This window comes from Leiobunum rupestre, chromosome 3 (assembly GCF_980474605.1).
Source record: "Leiobunum rupestre chromosome 3, qqLeiRupe1.1.hap1, whole genome shotgun sequence".
NCBI lineage: Eukaryota > Metazoa > Arthropoda > Arachnida > Opiliones > Sclerosomatidae > Leiobunum > Leiobunum rupestre.
Window position 1 is genome coordinate 26,943,184 of NC_143386.1, and position 20,636 is coordinate 26,963,819.

Consider the following 20,636-nt stretch of genomic DNA (forward strand, 5'->3'; position numbering starts at 1 on the left):
CTCTTTTAATAATATAGAATTAACATGCAATAATGGTGCTGTTATTTTCAATTTGCATTTATTCAATCCAATTTAATCGTTGTAATACAATAATAAACAAACAAAAATAAAAACCATCACAAAATCAATCTGTAGTATGTTGTAACAATTAATGGTATAATTTTGTTTATATGTTAAAATAAAAATATCCTCTTTTGATGGTTTTGATTATTTGTATAACAAGCTAAAAAAATTTGGATCTTGAGAACATTTACCCTTGGTAATGGCACCAGGTTAAAGGCAGAGCCTTTTCTTATAAAGAAACCAATATCCTCCTATCAAAGATGGATTAACGAAACTTTTCAGAACTTCGACAATATAAAGGTGTATTACATATCTTAATTAAGAAAGCTCTGGTTAATAAAAGCATGATGGGAGAAATTTAGAAATTTCTCGCGTTAGCTCTATAAAAATTATTTTATACATTTTATAAAGGTGCTCTGAATACCCAGCAGCACAAATACTGGATCGAAATAACCGACGCAGTCAACAGCCTTGGCTCTCAATATCGAAATCCCTCTGACAACGGCAAGAAGTGGAATACTTTAAAATCTAGTCTCCGGGCTAAAGCCGCATCAATCAATGCGAAAATCAAACCAACTGTCGGAGGATCGGCATTTGATTTACCAGAACTTACTCCATTGGAAGAGAGGGTAAAAGCTTAATTTTCAGAGGTGTCATATGCCGGAACACCAGGTGGTATCGACACTGCATATGATGCAGCAGCTTCTGGAAGTACAGAGTAAACATTCATATTTCTAACGCACTTTCTCAAAAATAACACCGCGTATTACATTCCAAATATTAAAGCCACTATAGTTAAATTTAAATACAATGGTAAAAGCTGAATAAAATGGTTAACTGAATAATTGAAAATAAGGAAAAGATTAAAAACCATAGCACAACATACAAATTAAATACAGCCCAAACATTAACCTGCAAAAATAAGCAAAGCCAAAATATTTACATACAGGCACAACATGCGAATATGTGTAAAGCACTAATAATTACAAATTTAATGGTTTTTTAAGGAATGCTACAGAGACCTTCCAGTTTGTGGATGAAATAGCCCTGTAATTGATAAATAATTACCAATAAATTGGATTATTCGTATTAACCTTAGCTATTATACATTTCTAGAGATGGCCAATCAACTAGAGAAAATGGCGACGATAGCAATCCTTTTCAAAGGATATTTAATGCTGTGGCACGACATCACAAGTGGAATTTCCATTTCCAGTAAGATTGCTATCAATTTTTACTTGTTGTTCATAGTAATTCAAATGTTGTTATAGGTTTCGATGATGGTCAATAGGGTGAAAGTGTTCAAAGCTCTACACATAGCTTCCAAGAGCACAACGAAGCCAGTACCACCCCAATTGTAGCTGTTCCGAGTGCTTCGCCAGAAGTGGTATCAAAAACATCTGCAGATAAAATTTATAACATAAGTATGAATAATATTTGCAAAAAAAAGGGCAATACCTGGCCGGGAGATGGTTTTATAATATCCACTAGGAGACTGATTTGAGAACGCTTTCCTCAAATCAGTTTCTGGCTGCTTGGCCATCATCAGTTGTAGGCAGGGAAACTTCCACTTGAAGCTCAACCCTATTCTTCTTATAGTTCTCTCCTGTTCAAGGAGAGAATTGGTGATGCTCTGGACGGTTTTGCATCTGAGGAAAAAAAGCTCGCAGTTGAAATTTTCGAGTTAAAGGAAACTCAGCAAGAAATAAGGGTCACTTTGATCCGAGTAGCTGATACCTCAGAGAGGAATACTTCTGCTCTTGAAGTAGTGGCCGACAGTTGTAGAAGGTTCGCTGATGCGCTTGAAAGACTGGTGGCTTGTGAAGAGCAAAAGACGGAAGCAATAAGCCAGCTATTGCTAGCAGTCACTTTTGGTCAATTGCAGCCACCTGTTATGGTAGATTAGGCGTTAAATTATTTTTTCTGGTTATGATGCAAGAGGATTTAGACCTGAACCCAATTTCAGTTATTTTAAACGAATGTGGGGATGGAATACCTCGTAAAAAAACACACCATTATTTCTACCTTCAGGGTGGTGTGGAAATGAAATAACTAACATGATTTTTATTCATAAAAATGTTAAATAAAATTTGACGATACCTTTACAAGCTGTTGTCTCTTCTATAAATTGCATTTTCTTCTAAGCCTAACGCAGCTATTGCGGCGACAGCAGCAACAGCTCCGGGAAGCGCCATAGTGAAAAATGATACCAAAATGGCGGAACAAGCGCCGGAAGTCAAAATGTTACGTAACAATCATGACGTAACCACAGCCAGTAGAAAAGCAAAGGCAAGAGAATTCCCGCCAAACATTTCAGCCAACCGGAGGTTCTTAAGCAAGAGGGCGGTTCCCTTCTTGCCTAGGGGGTCACGCAGAATACGGCTGAGTAAGTCTGTAGCTATTCGCTAGCGAAACGGGTATAGGTGGCGCTGCCGTCGCTACCCCTGCAGCTTGGTTTTCCAGCGTATAGTGGTGATCAAAATCAAAACAAATCCCAGAAATATGGCGGTTCACATTAACGCTAGAGGTGGGAGAAGTTGTGCAGTCCCTTTTTGCAATAATACTGCGCTTAAAAAACGTAAAACTGAAGAAAATAGTGAAGAACCAAAGCCAGGATTATCCTTTCATAAATTCCCAAGTTGTAAGAAACTTTTAAATGTATGGTTAACAAAGATAAAGTCGGGGAAAAGGCCTAGTAAGTGGGCTCAGATTTGTAGCGCCCATTTTACAGATGATGACTTCTTGGAAAGAAATGGTGAGATGCAAATAATATTAATTTTTTTAAAATAAATTAATCGAAAAACTCATCAATAGATGGTAGATCTGTAAGAAGACGTTTGAAAAATTGCCATGTAAGCCAATTAAAGAATCAACCGAAGTTAGATTAAAAGAACGAGCTCAACGTTACGTAAAGCGTTCTAAAGGTATTCTTATTTTATGGTTAACTTTTGTGAAATAATAAATATAATAATAACACAAATTTAATTTTAAATCAAGCAGTTCTATGTGAACCAGCTCCGGATGATAATGTTTTGTCATTATCAAACTTAGCTATGCTATCTGAAGTAACAACTGAAGCTCAAGGAAAGGACCAATTTCCCAAACCATCTAGAGTAATGAATGTGTCTATTGGTGTTCAAGTTTATTTGGACCATGGAAAGTATTTTGCTGGGTCAAGAGTTGGAATTTCAAGCAATGGAATGAAAAATGCTGATTTTGTGTCTCTTACTGGCATTGGGAAAGAACTATTTGAAAGCCTTTCAAGTGAGGTTTTAGGGCTTGAAAACCAGAGCAAGCTCTCTAATTTTCTAATGCCTGTAAAAGATAGGGTGTTGTTAACCCTAATGAAGCTTAAGTCAAATTTGACATTTGACGCTTTGGCTTCATTATTTGTCATTTCGAATCGAACAGTTTCAACATATTTCAAAAGAACCCTTTGTGCCCTTGCTGAAGTATTGAAGAAATTGATCTTTTGGCCGGATATGGAAAATATCAGAAGTAACTTTCCTAAATGTTTTAAAGAGTTTAATAATACTCGCATTGTGTTGGACTGCTCAGAAGTACCTATGATGAAGCCCAACACATTTCACGACAGAGTGGCAACCTACAGCCATTATAAAGGAACTCACACAATAAAAATTATCATTGGAATTTCACCTTCTGGCATGATCACGCTCGTTAGCGACCCCTGGGGTGAAAAAGTAAGCGACAAGGAAGTCACCATTGAGAGTGGGGTCATAAATCTTTGTGAACAATTTATTGATGGAATTATGGTTGACAAAGGTATGCATAAAAGTGTAATATGTTAAAAAATATTTTAAAACTCATTCAACTTAAATTTAGGCTTCCTTATTGAAGATGAATGTGCGGCCAATAGCATAGCTCTACACATCCCTCCATTTTTGAGAAAAATAACAGTTTAGTAAGGAAGAAAGTGTAAAAAATCGTGTTCACGTGGAGATAACCATTCAAAGAATCAAATTATTTAAAATTTTAAATGATAAATTTGACCTTGATTTAGTTCCCTACTGTGACGAAATTCTGAAGGTCATATGTGGATTAGTAAATTTGATGACTAAGTTTAAATCTTATTTAATGACGATGATGATTATTTTATTAATTTTTATCAAATAAGTTTAAAAATTCTGAAGGTCATATGTGGATTAGTAAATTTGATGACTAAGTTTAAATCTTATTTAATGACGATGATGATTATTTTATTAATTTTTATCAAATAAGTTTAAAAATCTTTTATTATAAATAAGACTTCAAGTAAAAATTCATTTATAACATTAATTGATCAAATTCATTTTACTTTTCTTATATAATACTAATTGGCACAGTACAAAATAGGAACTTTTTTGTTTTAAAAATCACTTACTCTTGACTAGTAATGGTAAATATAATTTGAAATAAAAATTGCACAATTTGACTATGTTTTGTTTCAAATAATCTTCGTCTCTTTGAATATCAATTAAAAGATAGCCCTTGGGAGAATACAAGAAAAATGAGAATGTTTTTATGTTTAACACATAAAGGCCAAGCTGAATTTGTGCATAGTAGCCTCTACAATCGTTAGTTGGTAAATAAATTCCGTCTTTTCCAGTTTTCAAGAAGTTAAATTTGTTTTGAGCGACAGCATCTTCAATTGATATTTTCTTCTTAATCTCGAGTAATTTTATCTCTCCATTTTCCATGTATAATCCATCTGGACTAAAAGCTAGAAATTGATTATTTAAGTTAATTAAGAGGCCATATTCCAATACTTGTACTTTTTTAAGCCACGAAAATTTGGCCCGAGCAACTTTCTCCATTTTGTTCCCATTTTGATCCTTTTGGGCTTTCTCTAAACATCTGTTCTCCTTCTTCTAAGGCTCTTGGCTTTTCCCCAATGTATTTCCAAATTTCAACCATGGTGAGATTCACTATTATGGAATAAATAAAGGTTAAAATAGGATAATATAATAGAATACCAATTAAATGTTAGCATACCTTTTTGAGATGTCATCTTTTATTTGAACAATATTGCTCCAAGGCCTACTCTAACAATGTTTTAAGTAAATCCAAAAGGACTTCAAATCTCAATGACAGTATATAATTAGAACCAAACATTATGTCTTTAAACTTGACATTCAATCCTACTTACCAAGAAAACACTAATTCGCTGTTAAAACGTATATAATACCATCTCATCAGTAGCACACCACTATTTGCTGAATGCTGATCACCACTATACAGTTACACGCAGTGTGGATAGGGGGCGCTGCCGGAGTTTTCGTTAGCGAATTGACTATTCTGGCGATATTTCAATATTGAAAGAACGAAAATTAAATTCTGAGGAAGATTTGGATATATTGAAAAGGGTATGGAAACCTGAACCAAATTTTAATTTCCCGCAACGTCCACGGCGTGTCATAATCGAAGTTTTCAATATAGTTGGTTTAAAAAAAATTATTGGCCTTTTGTATTCCAAAGTTGAAAACAATGCGTATTGTAGATATTGCGTTTTTTTTGCTCCTATTAATGTTGGAAAAAACAAATCCGAAGATCCAGGTCAGTTAGTTACGCAAGGTTATAACAACTGGAAAAGAGCTATTGAAAAATTTAATAATCATCAACATACGCAATATCATATAACGGCCGTTTGGACGTAAGAAAAGCTTCGCGATATACGAGACGGACACTGTTACTTCAATTGATCGACAAATTGATTTAAGCAGTGCATCTCAAGCAGCAACTAATAGAAAACGATTAGAACCAATAATTAAAACAGTTATTTTATGCGGTCGGCAAAATATTTCCCTAAGAGGTCATCGTGATTATGGTGAATTTTCAATTGAAAACGAACCAGTTGCCAATGAAGGTAATTTTCGAGCTTTGTTAAGAGCGAGAGTCGATGCGGGTGACGAAAACCTTATAGAACATTTAAAGCATTGTGGTAAAAACACAACGTACATCAGCTGGAACATTCAAAACCAAATAATAAATGCGTGTAACGAAGTAATTTTGAACCGTTTGGTCATGAAAATTAATTCAGCGAAATTTTTTACCATTCTTGCGGATGAAACTTGCGACATATCTACAACGGAACAATTTTCATTGTGTGTTAGATATATAGACGAAGAAAACGACATCAGAATTTGTGAACAATTTTTACAGTTCGTTCCTGCAACTAGTACTACAGGTAAAAACTTGTCTGATAAAATATTAGAAAGCTTTACCGATTATGGAATCGATTTGTCGTATCTACGTGGGCAAGAGTACGACGGAGCAGCGTCAATGAGAGTTTAATGGTGTTCATTCTCACATATCAGCGATTTACCCACAAGCGTTGTATGTTCACTGCGCGTCCCACAGTTTAAATTTGGCAATAGGAAATGCCGTTTCGGTGACCCAAATACGAAATTGCATCGGCATAATTGAAAAGGTGTACAATTTTTTTAATACCCCAAAAAGACAAGACGTATTGTTTCAAAATATTGATAAATTACACCTGAAACTAAGAGGCAGAAACTACGTCAGTGTGCCCGACTAGGTGGATAGAAAGACAAGAAGCAATTATTACTATGGTAGAGTTGTATGATGCTGTAATACATAGTCTTGAAGCAATAACGTCTTCTTGGGACGATAAAGACTCGACCTCTAACTCAAAACTTTTGATTAATTCTTTGTGCGAATTTAGCTTTATGATATCTTTATATACCATACAAAAAGTATTTGCGCGTATACATTAAAATTGTCTAAAATAATGCAAAAATCTGATAGTGACCTGTTAAATGCCCTAAGTTTTGTTGATGACGTTGTGGATCAAATAAGTATTCTTCGTGAATCACCGGAATCTTCGTTTAAAGAAATTTACGATGAAGCGTGTTTAAAAGCTAATAACTTCAATTTCGATATTAAAAAGCCAAGGACTACATCGAAACAAACATTGAGATCCAATGTTCCATCGGATTCCGTCGAAGAATATTTTAGGAGGACTACGTTTTTACCATTTTTGGACCAAATTATAAGTCAACTCCGCGAACGTTTCACGCGACACCGGAGCATATTAAAAAACTTTTTCATTCTTCTCCCTAAAGGCAGGGCCGTCTTTACATACTGTTTTGCCCCTGGCACTTTTAATTTTGGGGGCCCCCTCGAGTGGCGTAAAAATGGGGGGGGGGGATGTTAATGTACCCCCTTAATTTTTAGGAATAGCACCATCCCTCCTCGTTGAATAGTAAAAAGTGGTGGGGGGTCGCAAAATTCACCGTCTAAACTGCACCCCCTAAATCTAGAACTTTCCTAAAATATTCGCCTCTGGGAACGTTCGGTGTATACAGTGATTTCAGTATCACGTGGCACAACGTCACCTAGAAAAAATCCCGCCCAAAATGGCGGCTATAGTCAAAGCTACGAATAAAATATATTCGTATATTATATACTCTATAAAATAAAACAACATCTTCTAAAACAACTTATCTATAATTTTTACATTAAAAATATGTTTAGTAATATTTATCTCGGTCACTTTATCTGATTTTACTTATTTAAAAAAAAAACAGAAGTTTTCAAATTAATCAGCCTAAGCTCCAGAGAAGGGGCAAATGTGTATATCTCTTCTAACTTGGTGCCGAATTTTCGTTACAGAACATTTTCTGTACTCCGAATTTTTCCACCGGCTATCGGCTAATAATTTACAGCAAATTTTCCAACATCGAGCTTACCTATATCTAGCCCTATACCCCATTATACAGTTTAATTAAACGCAGGCGGCAGACAGTGAGACTGAAATGATGGCATAGGCCTAACAAGCAACAAAGTCGGCCTAGCACCTAGAATTGAAATAAATAACTGTAGAAAAGTTAAAAACAAAAATAATTCTTATAAACTTTTATATTTAAAAATTAATTACCATTCATGAAACGCATCGGAGAAAAACAATTATCCCATAGTGCTCAAACTATGTAAAAATATTTGTGTATGGTAACAGACGTTACCGACTTAAGTTATTACCATTTAATTGGGAATAATACTGACAACTCAATGGTTATTACATTCTTTTGGAAGTTTATAAAAACAAACTCTCGAAATCCCACGACCACACAAATCGGTTCCATAATCAGCGTGGGAAATAAGGCGGTGGCAGTGGGCAAATGAACAGTTTAAAAATTGCCCGGACCAGTTTTTTAATTAAATCGGAGGGGGGTTAGTGGTTCACTGGACCACTTAATTAATCCGAGGTAAATATTTTGAAATTGGTAGCTCCGAATGTTATATTATTAGTCTTTGGATTTGAAGGTCTCTGTAATGGCGGCTGGGGCATGTTACTACATTCCAATTCGAATTAACTAGGACTGTGCGAGTAGTGGTTTTAGGCAATCGAGTCAGGTATCTAGTACGATTTTTTTCCATAGAATATTCGAGTCGAGTAATATTGAAGTGGGAAATAAAAGACTAGTATACTAGCCTACTAGCCTAATTATAGTAATTAAAAGTAAAATAACAATATACATTTTTTTAAATTATTAATGTACCGTCTGTCCGTATATTGCTTAGGAAGTTAAGACGCCAGCCGACATCCGAAACTAAAACCGCGCAGGCGCAGTACGTATTAAAAACCGTGATCCATCCCCAAGTTCATTCGAGGTATTTGTTGTTTGTACGTCTTGTAGGTACCGTTTATTATTTTTACCCCAAAAGGTTGCCAAAACCATCTCTGAACTAACAGCAGCTTAATCGAGTTATCGGGTACCCGACTATGCAATTTTTGGTACTCGATAATCGACGAGTATTTCCAATTACTTATTTGAGGTCCAGTTCGAGCACAGCCCTAGAATTCAAGCTTTTAAAAACGGTTAAGAGTTAAAACCATAGATATATTAAACGTATATAAAGGTCTAGATAAAATATTTCAAAGGGAGTGAATACCGAGGTGACATATAGCAGAAACGCGTAATTTCTGCAGGCTATCCTTATAAGGCGCTATCTATCGGTAAGAAAACTCGTGCTATCGTCGCGAGAGCCATTGTCTCCTGCTTTAAAATTATACTAAAAGTCACCAACAGATATTGTCTAAAGACTACGGCCTGCGGAAAGGTCAAGCACTTAGTACTAAAATGCTAAGAGAGCTCGCGCTCTTGGTCACGTGCCTTCGTCGGTGTCTGCTAGGTGTCAATTCCGTATTTTATGTTAGGCTTAGACGCCCCGAAATTTATCTAGACTTTTATATACATTTCTTATATCTATGGTTAAAACACGCTATTCTAATGTAGCAGACGACGTGCACTGGTCGTGGTCCAGTTAATATATTCTTGGCTAGGTGGGTCACTGCTCCACTTTAAAAAAAATCCTTATTTCCCACCCTGTCCATAATGCTATTAAACTTACTTAGAGAAACGTTTCAGTTGAACAGCTAATTCAAATCATTTTGGCCTACTAATAAATAAAAATAGGCTGTGTCCGAAAAACTGTTAGTGATGGAAAACAAATTATCGAGGGTAGAAATCAGCTTAGACTAAAAATGCGGCAACGTTGTCCGCCCGTCGTCATAAAACGTCTGAGTGAAATACAAAAATAGGGCGAAGACTTAAGTTTTTACATTCTTTTGGAAATTTATAAAAACCAACTCTTGAAATCCCACGACCACACAAAGCGGTTCCATAATGCTATTAAAATTGCTTAGAGAAACGTTTCAGTTGAACAGCTAATAGGCCCTTCAATAAAACATCTTCAAGGAAATCGCCAAGAAGTAATGTATCTGAGAGCCAGGACCCGAAAGATATTGTTTATATAGTGCTTGTTGAAATAATGGAATCTTTTCACCTGTATGGTATGCAACAAGTGTTTCCTTTTAGCCAGCCTAAGCCAGCTAGCTTTTTTTATACATATTAGGGCTTAGGAAAAACCCGATATGCTGTTTACAGGTGAAAAGTTTTCATTATTTCAACAAGCACCAAATAAACAGTAACTTTCAGATCCTGGCTCTCGGATATATTACTTCTTGGCAATTTCCTTGAAGATGTTTTATTGAAGCGCCCATTTAAACCACTATGGCACTCTAATATATAAAAAGGCTGTGTCCGAAAAACTGTTGGTGATGGAAAACAAATTATCGAGGGTAGAAATCAGCTTAGATTTAAAATGCGGCGACGTTGTCCGCCCGTCATAATAAAACGTCTGAGTGAAACACAAAAATAGGGCGAAGATATACCTTCGTTTAGTCATAACTTCAAAGATAAATTTTTAATACTGAATGGTTTGTATTAGGCCTGAGGGGGCCCCTCTTGAACTCGGGGCCCTGGGCCAGGGCCCAACGGGCCCAATGGGAAAGTTGGCACTGCCTAAAGGAAATATCTTAGCAGAAAGTGAAATAAATGAATTTCTTGAGCTTTGCGAATTTTACGAACGTGATTTGTCTACTACGAATTCAACGGTTTTAATAGCAGAAATTATATTATGGCACCAAAATTTTTAAAACCCTGTTTCAAGCAATCCCTGCAAAAACGCTATTGACGCGTTATTGAAATGCGATAAAATTATATATCCTAACATATATAGCTTACTTAAAATATTTGTAACACTTCCGGTAACATCTTGCGTTAGTGAAAGGTCGTTTTCAACGTTACGTCTTTTAAAGACTTATTTAAGATCAACCATGACTCAATCTCGATTAAATGGATTGGATATGTTGTATATACATAGAGAGATTAATGTCTCCACCAGCGAAGTTGTCCAAGAACTTTGTAAAAAGAAACGAAAACTAAACTTTACCATCTAATAAACTTTTATAAAGATTTTATTCTTTGTCTTTCATTAAATGTCTTCAAATTATTTCAACTTAGTTTACTAGACCAATCAGGGCCCCCTCCATAAAAAAATCCTGGGTGCGCCACTGTTATAGTAACGTATTACCTTAAATTTGTAAATTAGAGGTTATTTTTATATAATATATGTAATTACCGTTTATTACGGTCAAATATTAGGTTTTTATGTTAAAAACTGCAATATTAATGATATTAAATTTCAAATTACTGAAGTTTCCTTTTTTAAACCTATTGAAATTCACGCCAGTTTTCGGGCACAGGCTATTTAAAATACTTGGTTGGGCGTCCAGTTATTTCATAATTTTTCTGTGGGAAAACAAAGTTCTTACTCTCTGCGCTTCCGTATTGAAGGGGAAAAATGGGGGTAGACACTGTACGGAGTTTTACCCTTGCTGAAGCATAGACTTTCATATCTCCCTTACCGTAGCTATATAGGATCTCTGATCAAGAGCTTACCGAGCCAATTTGATGTATTACCTTAAAAGTGTTTGTCAGTTAATTGTATACGCTTATATCATTTGTTACAATTTATACCTTGACTAGGCTATATAAATGCCAGATAATTAGGAATAACAACCACTTAATTATATAAAAAACAGGACGATTGTTTTACGTGTGATCATTATAGGATATTTAGCTAGAAATTGTCTAAGACAATTACCAATTTTTGTACACTCGTGAAATTTCTGTTTTTTATTTATTTATTTATTGATTTATTTTATAACTAGATTTATTTTATTTGCTATCAGCTAAGTTTTGAAATAAATATTTTCCCAAAAACCAAATGATATGGCTCATTTTCTAACAGAGAATTCTTTTCGGAAAATGTTAGCTTATTAAAGTAATTAATTGCATTTCCATTCGTTATTTTAATGGTGTACAGACCGTATTATAAAAAAATATTTTTAAAATAACAAAACTATTAAACTGTGTAATAAATGCAACCAATCTAATAAATAATGAGAGTAATATTAGAAGAACAAACTAATTTTCATGCACTATTTTATTGCTTTAAAAAAGATTTTGGATAACCTCTCATGATTTGCTGCCTTACTTGGCTATATTATATAAATATATTTTAATAAAATAACGGATTTAACTATATAAATTCAAAAAACCTAATAATAAAATTAGAATATGAAAATTATTAATTAGAAGAGCCAGGATTTCATCGTCAAAATGCAAGCAAACCATAACCACGTGATAGCTTTTTTCGTGAAAAATCGAGCTCTCCTATTTTTCCGTGACTTTGGTATAAAAATTCGGAAAAATAACAGCGTCGCCGATGAACAGGAATCGCTAAATCGTCTCTGCACCACGATTTCGCTTGCGAGGATCGCAAAATAAACAGCTCGCTAAATCTGAATCGTTAATTGCGATCCAGTTAAAATTAACAGCAATCGCAAAAGTCTCTGCACCAGGTCTTTAGTTGTAAGTTTTTTGGTCTATCGGTACTTTTGAACCGTTAAGGGTCATTTATGAATACAATTTCAAGTGGTATTACTTTACTCGTAACTTCGTAATTTATTTTACGTGTTTTCTTATCGGCTTTAAATGTGTGATATATTTTCATATAACGTTGGTGTTATTTATTTTGAGATATGCACTGTTGTTTAGACTTCACTATTCAGTTAAGGGTTTTTTTGTGTGCGTTATAAACCGGGAATTGTTAACGGTAAGGTGTTTTTGATTTTTTCTATTACAATTTTCATTACCGTGGATATATTGATTGACTCTTTCTGGAGTTGTAAGTATTTGAATTACCTTTTTGTTTGATTGGATTATTATTATATATATTTTTTATTGTTTTTTCTGCTATTACAATTTTTATTACTAAGGGTATTCGGAATCGCTTTTGCTTGATTCATTAGTATTTGAATTAACTTGCTGCTTGGCTGGGTTATTATTGTATATTTTTTATAGGTTATTTCATTTTTTCTGGTGAATGAGAATTTCATTCTCAATCACCAGATAGACACAAAGCTGTAGCTTGGCTCCCGCCGTTCACCCGCGCCTCTCCCGTTCCTCCCCCACCCGCGCCTCTCTCTCTCTCAATCACCAGAATTTCTAATCACCAGAATTTCTAATCACCAGATTCTCCCGTTCACGGGTTGCTTTCCCCCAACCCCCCATTCACTGGATACTTTATCTCTCGTTCACCAGCTCCTTTACCCCATTGCTTTCACCCCTTCTAATCACCAGTTGCTTTCCCCCATCCCCATTCTCCAGAATTAGTTATCCTCGCGCGGATATCTGGAGATTAGATTTTTACCCGTTTGCTTATCACTTCTGAACCCCTTAATTTCTAATCTCTAGGCAATAAAAACAAGTTATTTACATTTAATTTTTTTATTTTAGAACTTTGGTTTACATGTTAGTAGGTACTATCAGATATTCCATTAGATGGTTATCTTGTGCATTACACAATGAAAACAAATTAAAGTAGCTAAGTTTACAGGTTAATTGATTATCTACGAGTAAATTAGTAAAATCTTGTAGTACTTCTGAGGGTGATTTAAAACACCCAAAATAAGATTTTACTTGATGGTACGAATTAAATTGATCTGGGTACAAAAATAAACCCTCGAAAGGTTTTCCATATAATAATTCGTGAATTTTTTTAAGGTTTTTAACAATAGCTAAGTACATGCATTCGATAACATTTTTATGTTCGTTTAAAAGATTTATTTGAAACCGAATAAAATCAATTTTTTTTTGGAACTCACCGATTTCGCGAGCTCCCAGATCCAGAACATGACCGTAGGCAGAGTTCAATTTGATGTTGTTGATCGTGGCGACGACGGATACGTTGTTGTCGTGATAGTCGATGATGTTGTGGGTTAGAGACGATGCTCCGGTTTGCGTAGCGGCGAAAAGCTCTCCCCAAAGAGAGAGTAGATTGGTGAAAGCTTCGGAGGTCAGGAACAGAATATTTTCGTTCGATTTTTTGAAGAAGAGAACTTGTAATTTTGATCCGTCGAAACCAAAAGAAATGTAGACTGATCCTCCTAACGTGATTTTTATGTTGATACGTCTTTCTTTGCCCCGGCGTTTGGATACGGTATGCGTCTCGGCTATAGAAAATGAAAATGTTAAGCCTTTGTCTATTGAAATAGTAATAGTATTAATAAAATAATGCTTACCAATAGATCGTTTTTCCATGTTTACGGTAGATGTCGAGAGCAAAGCGGATGCACTTCTTTTCAGTTCAGCGTCTCAGAGAGAAATGACGCATGGGTGATTAATCAGTTCCTATCTTGTTGAGATTAATTCATCACGTGATCTAACCTTCAAATAACCTTCAAATTCTATCGGCTGTCACTCTGAGATAACAGTTCTAGACACTCGAAATTAAACCGTCCCGTGCTCGAAACTGCCTCTAATTATTCCCATTGACGTCACATATTAATCCACTTGGAAGAAGAAAAAAACCCATTGTAGTTTCCTCTCGAGAGGTTGTGATGCAATCATATCCTAGAAAACAATACAATTAATAGAAATTAACATAAAATTAGTATACTTTTAATACCATTTTGAGAACTACAGTGAAAAAAGTGACAATTTTACGGTAGAAACGTTTTCAAAATACCACAAAATGAACTCAAATAAGAAAATTGTAATTAAAATAATCACTACGGCTATAATTTTAGAAGGTTGTTTCAGGACGGTGATTATGGCAGATGTTTGTACTTCAGTGTCCATATCGGAAATGAAGTTAAATGGAATATTTAGCGTAAATAAGTATAAATTTTAGCATAACCCTAATATTTTCTCGAGAACTGAACAAGTTCTTTGGGAATAAGAGATAAGCTTACTATCTTCCCCTAGACCCTATATAAGGGGGGTGTCTGAACTGGGGGAATGTCACTCTATTGTTGTTCTTTGTGCGTCTAGTACCAGGATTTTTGAAGCTCTCTCTCTCTCTACGTAAGTTTATTTTGATTTTTTTATCGTAATTTTTTGTATAAGGTTTAAGTAAATTGGCATTAAAATGAAAGGTGTACAATACCCAGAAATTAATTTAGTTGATACCCCGGAAATGATTATAATCGACTCCCCTGAATTGATTGATATAACTGATAACGAGCTCCCGGAAGTACCCATAGTAACTTTACCCGATTCTCCAGAAATGGAAATAATAGATTTAACTGATACCCAAGACCCTACCCTTTCCTTAACTACAGTAACTGATTCGCAATTGGAACGTTTAAAAGAAATGACAATGGTACGAGATTATCTTAGAGAATATCAACTAACCCATCAAATCTGTTCGCCCCCTATCGTTAATTTACCTTCACCCCTTTTAAGACCTAGTTCTATTCCACCTGACGAAGTACGTTTTTCGCCCTCGTATACGCCTATGGATGCTCCCTCACCCTTTCTAGAATCAGATGACACATGCCACTCTTTATCTTTGGAAGATAATTTTATCATGTCGTCCCCCAGTACGGACAGCATTCAGCGCTTAGCTGAGAACGTACAAGTTGCCCGACGGGACGCGGAGGAACTTGCAGCCGCAGCCGCAAGGGCAGCCGAAATGTTCGAGGAAGCTAAAGCGTTGTTAGCTGCTCGTACGGCTAGTAGTAGTAGCAGGCCCCCTCATAATATTTCCTCTCAGCGTAGTAATGACCCTATAGCGGTCGCTGGCCCCTCACGAGCTCCGCAGTATTCACCTCCATCGTCTCAGACTGCTGAGAAAAACGCGAACCCCGAGAACGCAAATTTGGCTGCCCCCACTTCGTCTCCTCCTCAAGTTGGAGGTGGGCTGGTTGACGCACCAATAACGCCTCCATCCTTTCCTAATTTACCAGGTTCTGTTAAAATATTGAATAATAATATCCAAAATTTTCCAAATTTTGGACTAATGGGACGGACTTTAAATGTCCGGTTAGAAAATAATATAGAAAATGGTATTTATATATTGATGGAAACCCTATTAGAGGACTGTTTGCCATCAGATATGGTTTCGGTTTCATTCGTGAACGTCACTAACCACGGCTTTCAAATTAACGTCAGTTTCCGGCGTCGGGACCAATTAGACTTGCAATGGTTGATGATGTATATCGAAGAAAAAAGCTATAGATCCGAGAACGATGGTAGTTTTTTTGAAGGAATAGTTACGGTTACGTTTAATCGAGTCAGATTACCGCAAGGAGGAATTAGATCAGTTGGGTTAGGGATTTCCCTTGAAAAAGAGTTTTCTTTTTATAAAAAATGCACCATAACGATAAATAACCCTGATAAAATTTGTTTAGCACGAGCTCTTGTAGTAGCCATAGCTCATAGAGAATACATGGAAAATAAAAATGATGGAGAACTTAAAAGAAAATATACTACTATAAGACAGTGTAGAGGAAAAAATATTGAAACGCAATTACAGACCCGCGAAGCTAGGACCCTTTTGGTATATTCTGCATTAACAGACGAAGAATGCGCTGGTCCGGACGCTTTAACTCGCTTCCAAGAAATCTTGCCCGAATACAGTATTATCGTTTTTCGATTACACGATCCCGTACCCTTAGTTATTTTCGGCGACGTCAAAGAAGAGAGGGAACTAGAAGGGCCTCTCCGCAAACGTCTTTATCTTCTAAATATTGACACACATTTCAACGTAATTACTAACCCCAAACCCCTTTTCGCGTTTAATTACTTTTGCGAAAAATGTTTAGTAGGTTTTAATCATCTCAGTGAGCATAAATGCATTCTTTTCTGTCACGCTTGTTGTAGAAAACAAGATTGCAGGAAGGAGGTAGATAAAATAACTTGCCAAACATGTTTAAGAGTTTTCCCTAATCAAAATTGTTACGATTACCATTTATCAGGACCCGAGCCCTTATGTAATAAAATTTACGTTTGTAATCTTTGCGGAAAATTTATCAGTATGTTTAAGCGTAAGGCTGTACACGTTTGCGGAGAGACCTATTGTCTTTCGTGTAGTGAGTTTAACCCCGCAGGTCATCTATGTTACATGCAACCTTTAAAGACCGTCCGTAAAGATTCTGCCGATAAAACTACTCGTTCTCGAATAAATAGCAATAATAAACGGGTCCACGACTCCGACAAGGAACAATCACCACTGACCAAGAGAAGTACTCCAAAAACGGAAGTCTTTGTTTTTTATGACTTGGAATGAAAACAAACAAATCGTACTGACGCCAATGCTTTGATTCACGAACCAATTTTATGCGTTTCGCAAAAAGCGTGTAAATTCTGTTTCGAAGAAAAAGATAGTCAGTACGCATGCGCTAAATGCGGTAGTGGTCCTCGGGAGAAAATATTTCTCTCAAAAGACCCCGTCGGCGACTTTCTAGAGTATCTTCGTACGCTTAACAGAGTGGCCGATAAGATAATATGTATTGCCCATAACGCTAAAGGTTACGACGCGCAATTTATAGTACGTAAAATGATCGATTTAAAGTGGACCCCTAAAGTCTTGACAGACGGGACCAAATTCATGAATGTACAGTATAAAAAATTAAAATTCTTAGATTCCTTAAATTTTATGCCCTTTGCCCTTTCTCAATTCGTTTCCACATTTGGTTTAGATAATAATTTAAATAAGGGACATTTCCCACATTTACTGTTTAATACCGTAGTCCATGAATTTGATCCAGCCCGTTCGAACGAAACCAATTACGTACTACATAATGACATGCCTCCGATGGAGGCGTACGACCCTAATCGTTTAAGCGGTAAGGCCTACGATGAATTTATCCAGTGGTATAACGATTCCCGGTCCGAAGCTTGCGGAAATTCGGACCCCAACTTTAATTATTTTGATTATAAAAGAGATTTAATCCGGTACTGTCGCCAGGACGTAAACATTCTTTTGCAAGGCTGTTTATCATATCGTTCTATTTTCATGGATAAATTTGAAATAGACCCGTTCTTAACTGCGATAACGATTGCGGGAGTATGCAGTTTTATCTTTAGGAAACACTTTTTACAGTCCGATACGATTGGTGTAGTGCCCCCTTTCGGCTATCGTATGAACTGCAACCAGAGTTTTGTAGCGATCGAATGGCTTGAATGGATGTCTCACTTACGAGGGAAGGAAATTCAGTCTGCTTTTAATGGATTTGAACCTAGAATTCTTAACATTAACGTGGACGGACTTCTCGATAACGAAGTCTTTCAATATCACGGATGTTATTTTCACGGGTGTAAAAAGTGTTTTCCTATCAATAGAAACTTAGCGTTATACGGCGACCACACTCAGACCCATAATTCGCGATACGCGTCAACCATTGCTACCACTAACCGTTTGAAACAATTGGGATACACTGTCCATGAAAAATGGGGGTGTACCTTCAAAGCTGAGAGGAGTACTAACCCCGCCATCAACGCATATCTTTCTACCGAAAATTAAAAATTAAAAATTAAAGAACCAATCCGCCCCCGCGAAGCCTTTTTCGGAGGACGTACGTCAGCCTTGAAATTACATCACAAGTGTAAAGAGGGGGAGGAAATTAAATACATTGATATTTGTTCACTCTATCCGTGGTGTAACAAGTATTGCAAGTTACCTGTGGGACACCCTAAAATACATGTAAAAGCTCCTTTCCCTGACATTTCTACCGTAAACGGATTAATAAAAGCCACAATGTTACCGCCTCAAGCTCTCTACCATCCCGTTTTACCCCAAAGAATAGGATCGAAACTAGTGTTTGCCAACTGCCAAAAATGTAGTGAGTCTCGAAACCAGCAGGATTGTCCCCACGAAGACTCAGAGCGACAAATAACAGGTACTTGGGTTGCAGACGAGGTACAGTTGGCAATCGAAATGGGTTACAAGGTCATTTCTATTCACGAAATTTGGGAATACGAGGTAGTAAAATACGACCCGAAAGAGGGCGGTCTTTTCTCAGAGTACGTCAACGCGTTTCTTAAACTCAAACAGGAATCCAGCGGCTTACCCGCGGGAATAGAGACCGATGAAGAGATTAAGAAATACGTTGACGAATATTACGAAAAGGAAGGAGTAAAACTTGATCCTACCAATATTAAAAAGAACCCTGGTCTTCGTACCATCGCGAAGCTTTGTCTTAACTCTTTTTGGGGTCGTTTTGGTTTAAACCCTCGCAAAGACCAATCGGCTATTATTAGCGATCCCAAAAAGTTTTTCGATTTATTCTTAGACCCCGACATAGAAGTTAAATCGGTTATTCCCTTAAGTCAAACGCATTGCGTGATCAAGTGGGCGTTTTTGAAAGATATTGATCTTGTTTACCCAAACACGAACGTAGTAATTGCAGCCTATACGACCGCAATGGCTAGGATCAAGTTATACTCTTATTTAAGGAGATTAGGCCAGCTTACGTATTATTATGATACGGATAGTTGCATTTATCTAAAAGAACGAGATGGAATAGAGATTGATACGGGCAATTATCTCGGAGACATGACCGATGAGTTGGCAAAGTACGGAAAAGGCTCGTACATCCAAGAATTGGCAACAGGTGGCGCAAAAAATTACGCCTTTAAAGTACTGAACCCTACGACCGGTAAAGTCTCCTACGAAATGAAAGTCAAAGGGTTCCGTATAAATCAAGGCATTAAAGATTTGGTTAATATGGACACGCTTAAAAGATTAATAGGTGTCGACGGAGAAACGAACGAGCCAGTAACCGTACCCCAGCCGAGGCAGATTTTGCGTCTACCTGATCATACGGTCGTTTCCGTCGACCGTACTAAAATCTATAGACCCGTCGTAGACAAGGTACGGTTACTGGACGACTTCACTACGGTACCCTACGGCTATAAAGCGAATCTAATTGCTCCTGAGGACGGGGACGTAGAGCCCTCCAATCGCTAATTCTCGTTTAAAATTAGTCTCACCACTCTAAAGTGAATATAGGTTTCAGTCTTACGACTCTAAAGTAAATATAGTCTTGCGACTCTAATGTGAATATCAAACCTATACGGGGGTAAGGGATGCAATAGGTTATTCGATTATATTTTTCCTCCGCTGAAGAGTCCCATAAATTTAACCGAATTTTAATTTACATTTTCATTTGTACGCTAGTACTCGAAGGGAGATAACCATGCAATTTATTCATCCGTTTAATTGCGTAACGGCAGGCCCGAGTCAGAGTGGCAAAAGCTATTTAATTGAATCTATAATTAATCACGAAGAAGAAATGTTTGTTCCGGGTTTCAAAGAAATACATTGGTATTACGGAGAATGGCAAGCTCTATACGATAAAATGAAGCACAGGGTAGTTTTTAAAGAAGGATTGCCTGTTTTATCTGATTATGACGGAAAAGATCCTATATTATTAGTTATCGACGACCAGATGAGCGAGAGTAAAGGTCAAATTGGTGATTTATTCGTGAAAGGGACCCATCACCGTTCTCTAAGCGTTATTTTTATTACACAGAACTTATTCCATCAATCAAAAGATAGCAGATCCATTTCCCTGAATTCGCATTACATAATTTTATTGAAAAGCCCCCGAGACCGTCAGCAAGTGGCTTATCTCGCTAGACAAATGTTCCCTGATAAGTGGCGTTTTGTAGTTGACGCCTACGAAGACGCAACTTCGAGACCTCACGGTTACCTAGTATTCAATTTAACTCAAACTTGTCCCGAAGATCAAAGAGTCTTAACTAATATTTTACCGGGAGAAACGTGCTACGCTTATCTCCCTAAATAAATAAATAGAACTTACATTTCGTAACTTCAATCAGTTATGAATCATGTCTCGTAGAGTACGTATCGAGAGAGACGCTCTCCGATATCTCGGTCGTTGCAAACCCGTTCAA

At 36.5% G+C, this 20,636-nt stretch overlaps 2 protein-coding genes across 2 annotated transcripts; one reads left to right on the plus strand and one right to left on the minus strand.

The window, feature by feature from the left end:
- The first annotated feature begins 3,116 nt into the window (after nt 1-3,116).
- LOC149950977 (uncharacterized) lies at nt 3,117-3,986 on the plus strand. The gene is made up of 2 exons (XM_090169541.1): nt 3,117-3,846; nt 3,907-3,986. Exons 1-2 carry the CDS (start codon nt 3,117-3,119, stop codon nt 3,984-3,986), a joined length of 810 nt encoding a protein of 269 aa, XP_090025667.1.
- Nucleotides 3,987-6,109: 2,123 nt separating this feature from the next.
- LOC149950978 (uncharacterized) lies at nt 6,110-14,079 on the minus strand. The gene is made up of 3 exons (XM_090169542.1): nt 14,015-14,079; nt 13,413-13,945; nt 6,110-6,142 (listed from the first exon to the last, which is right to left on the minus strand). The coding sequence occupies exons 1-3, from the start codon at nt 14,031-14,033 to the stop codon at nt 6,110-6,112; spliced, it is 585 nt and encodes a 194-aa protein (XP_090025668.1). The 5' UTR covers nt 14,034-14,079.
- Nucleotides 14,080-20,636: the final 6,557 nt, after the last annotated feature.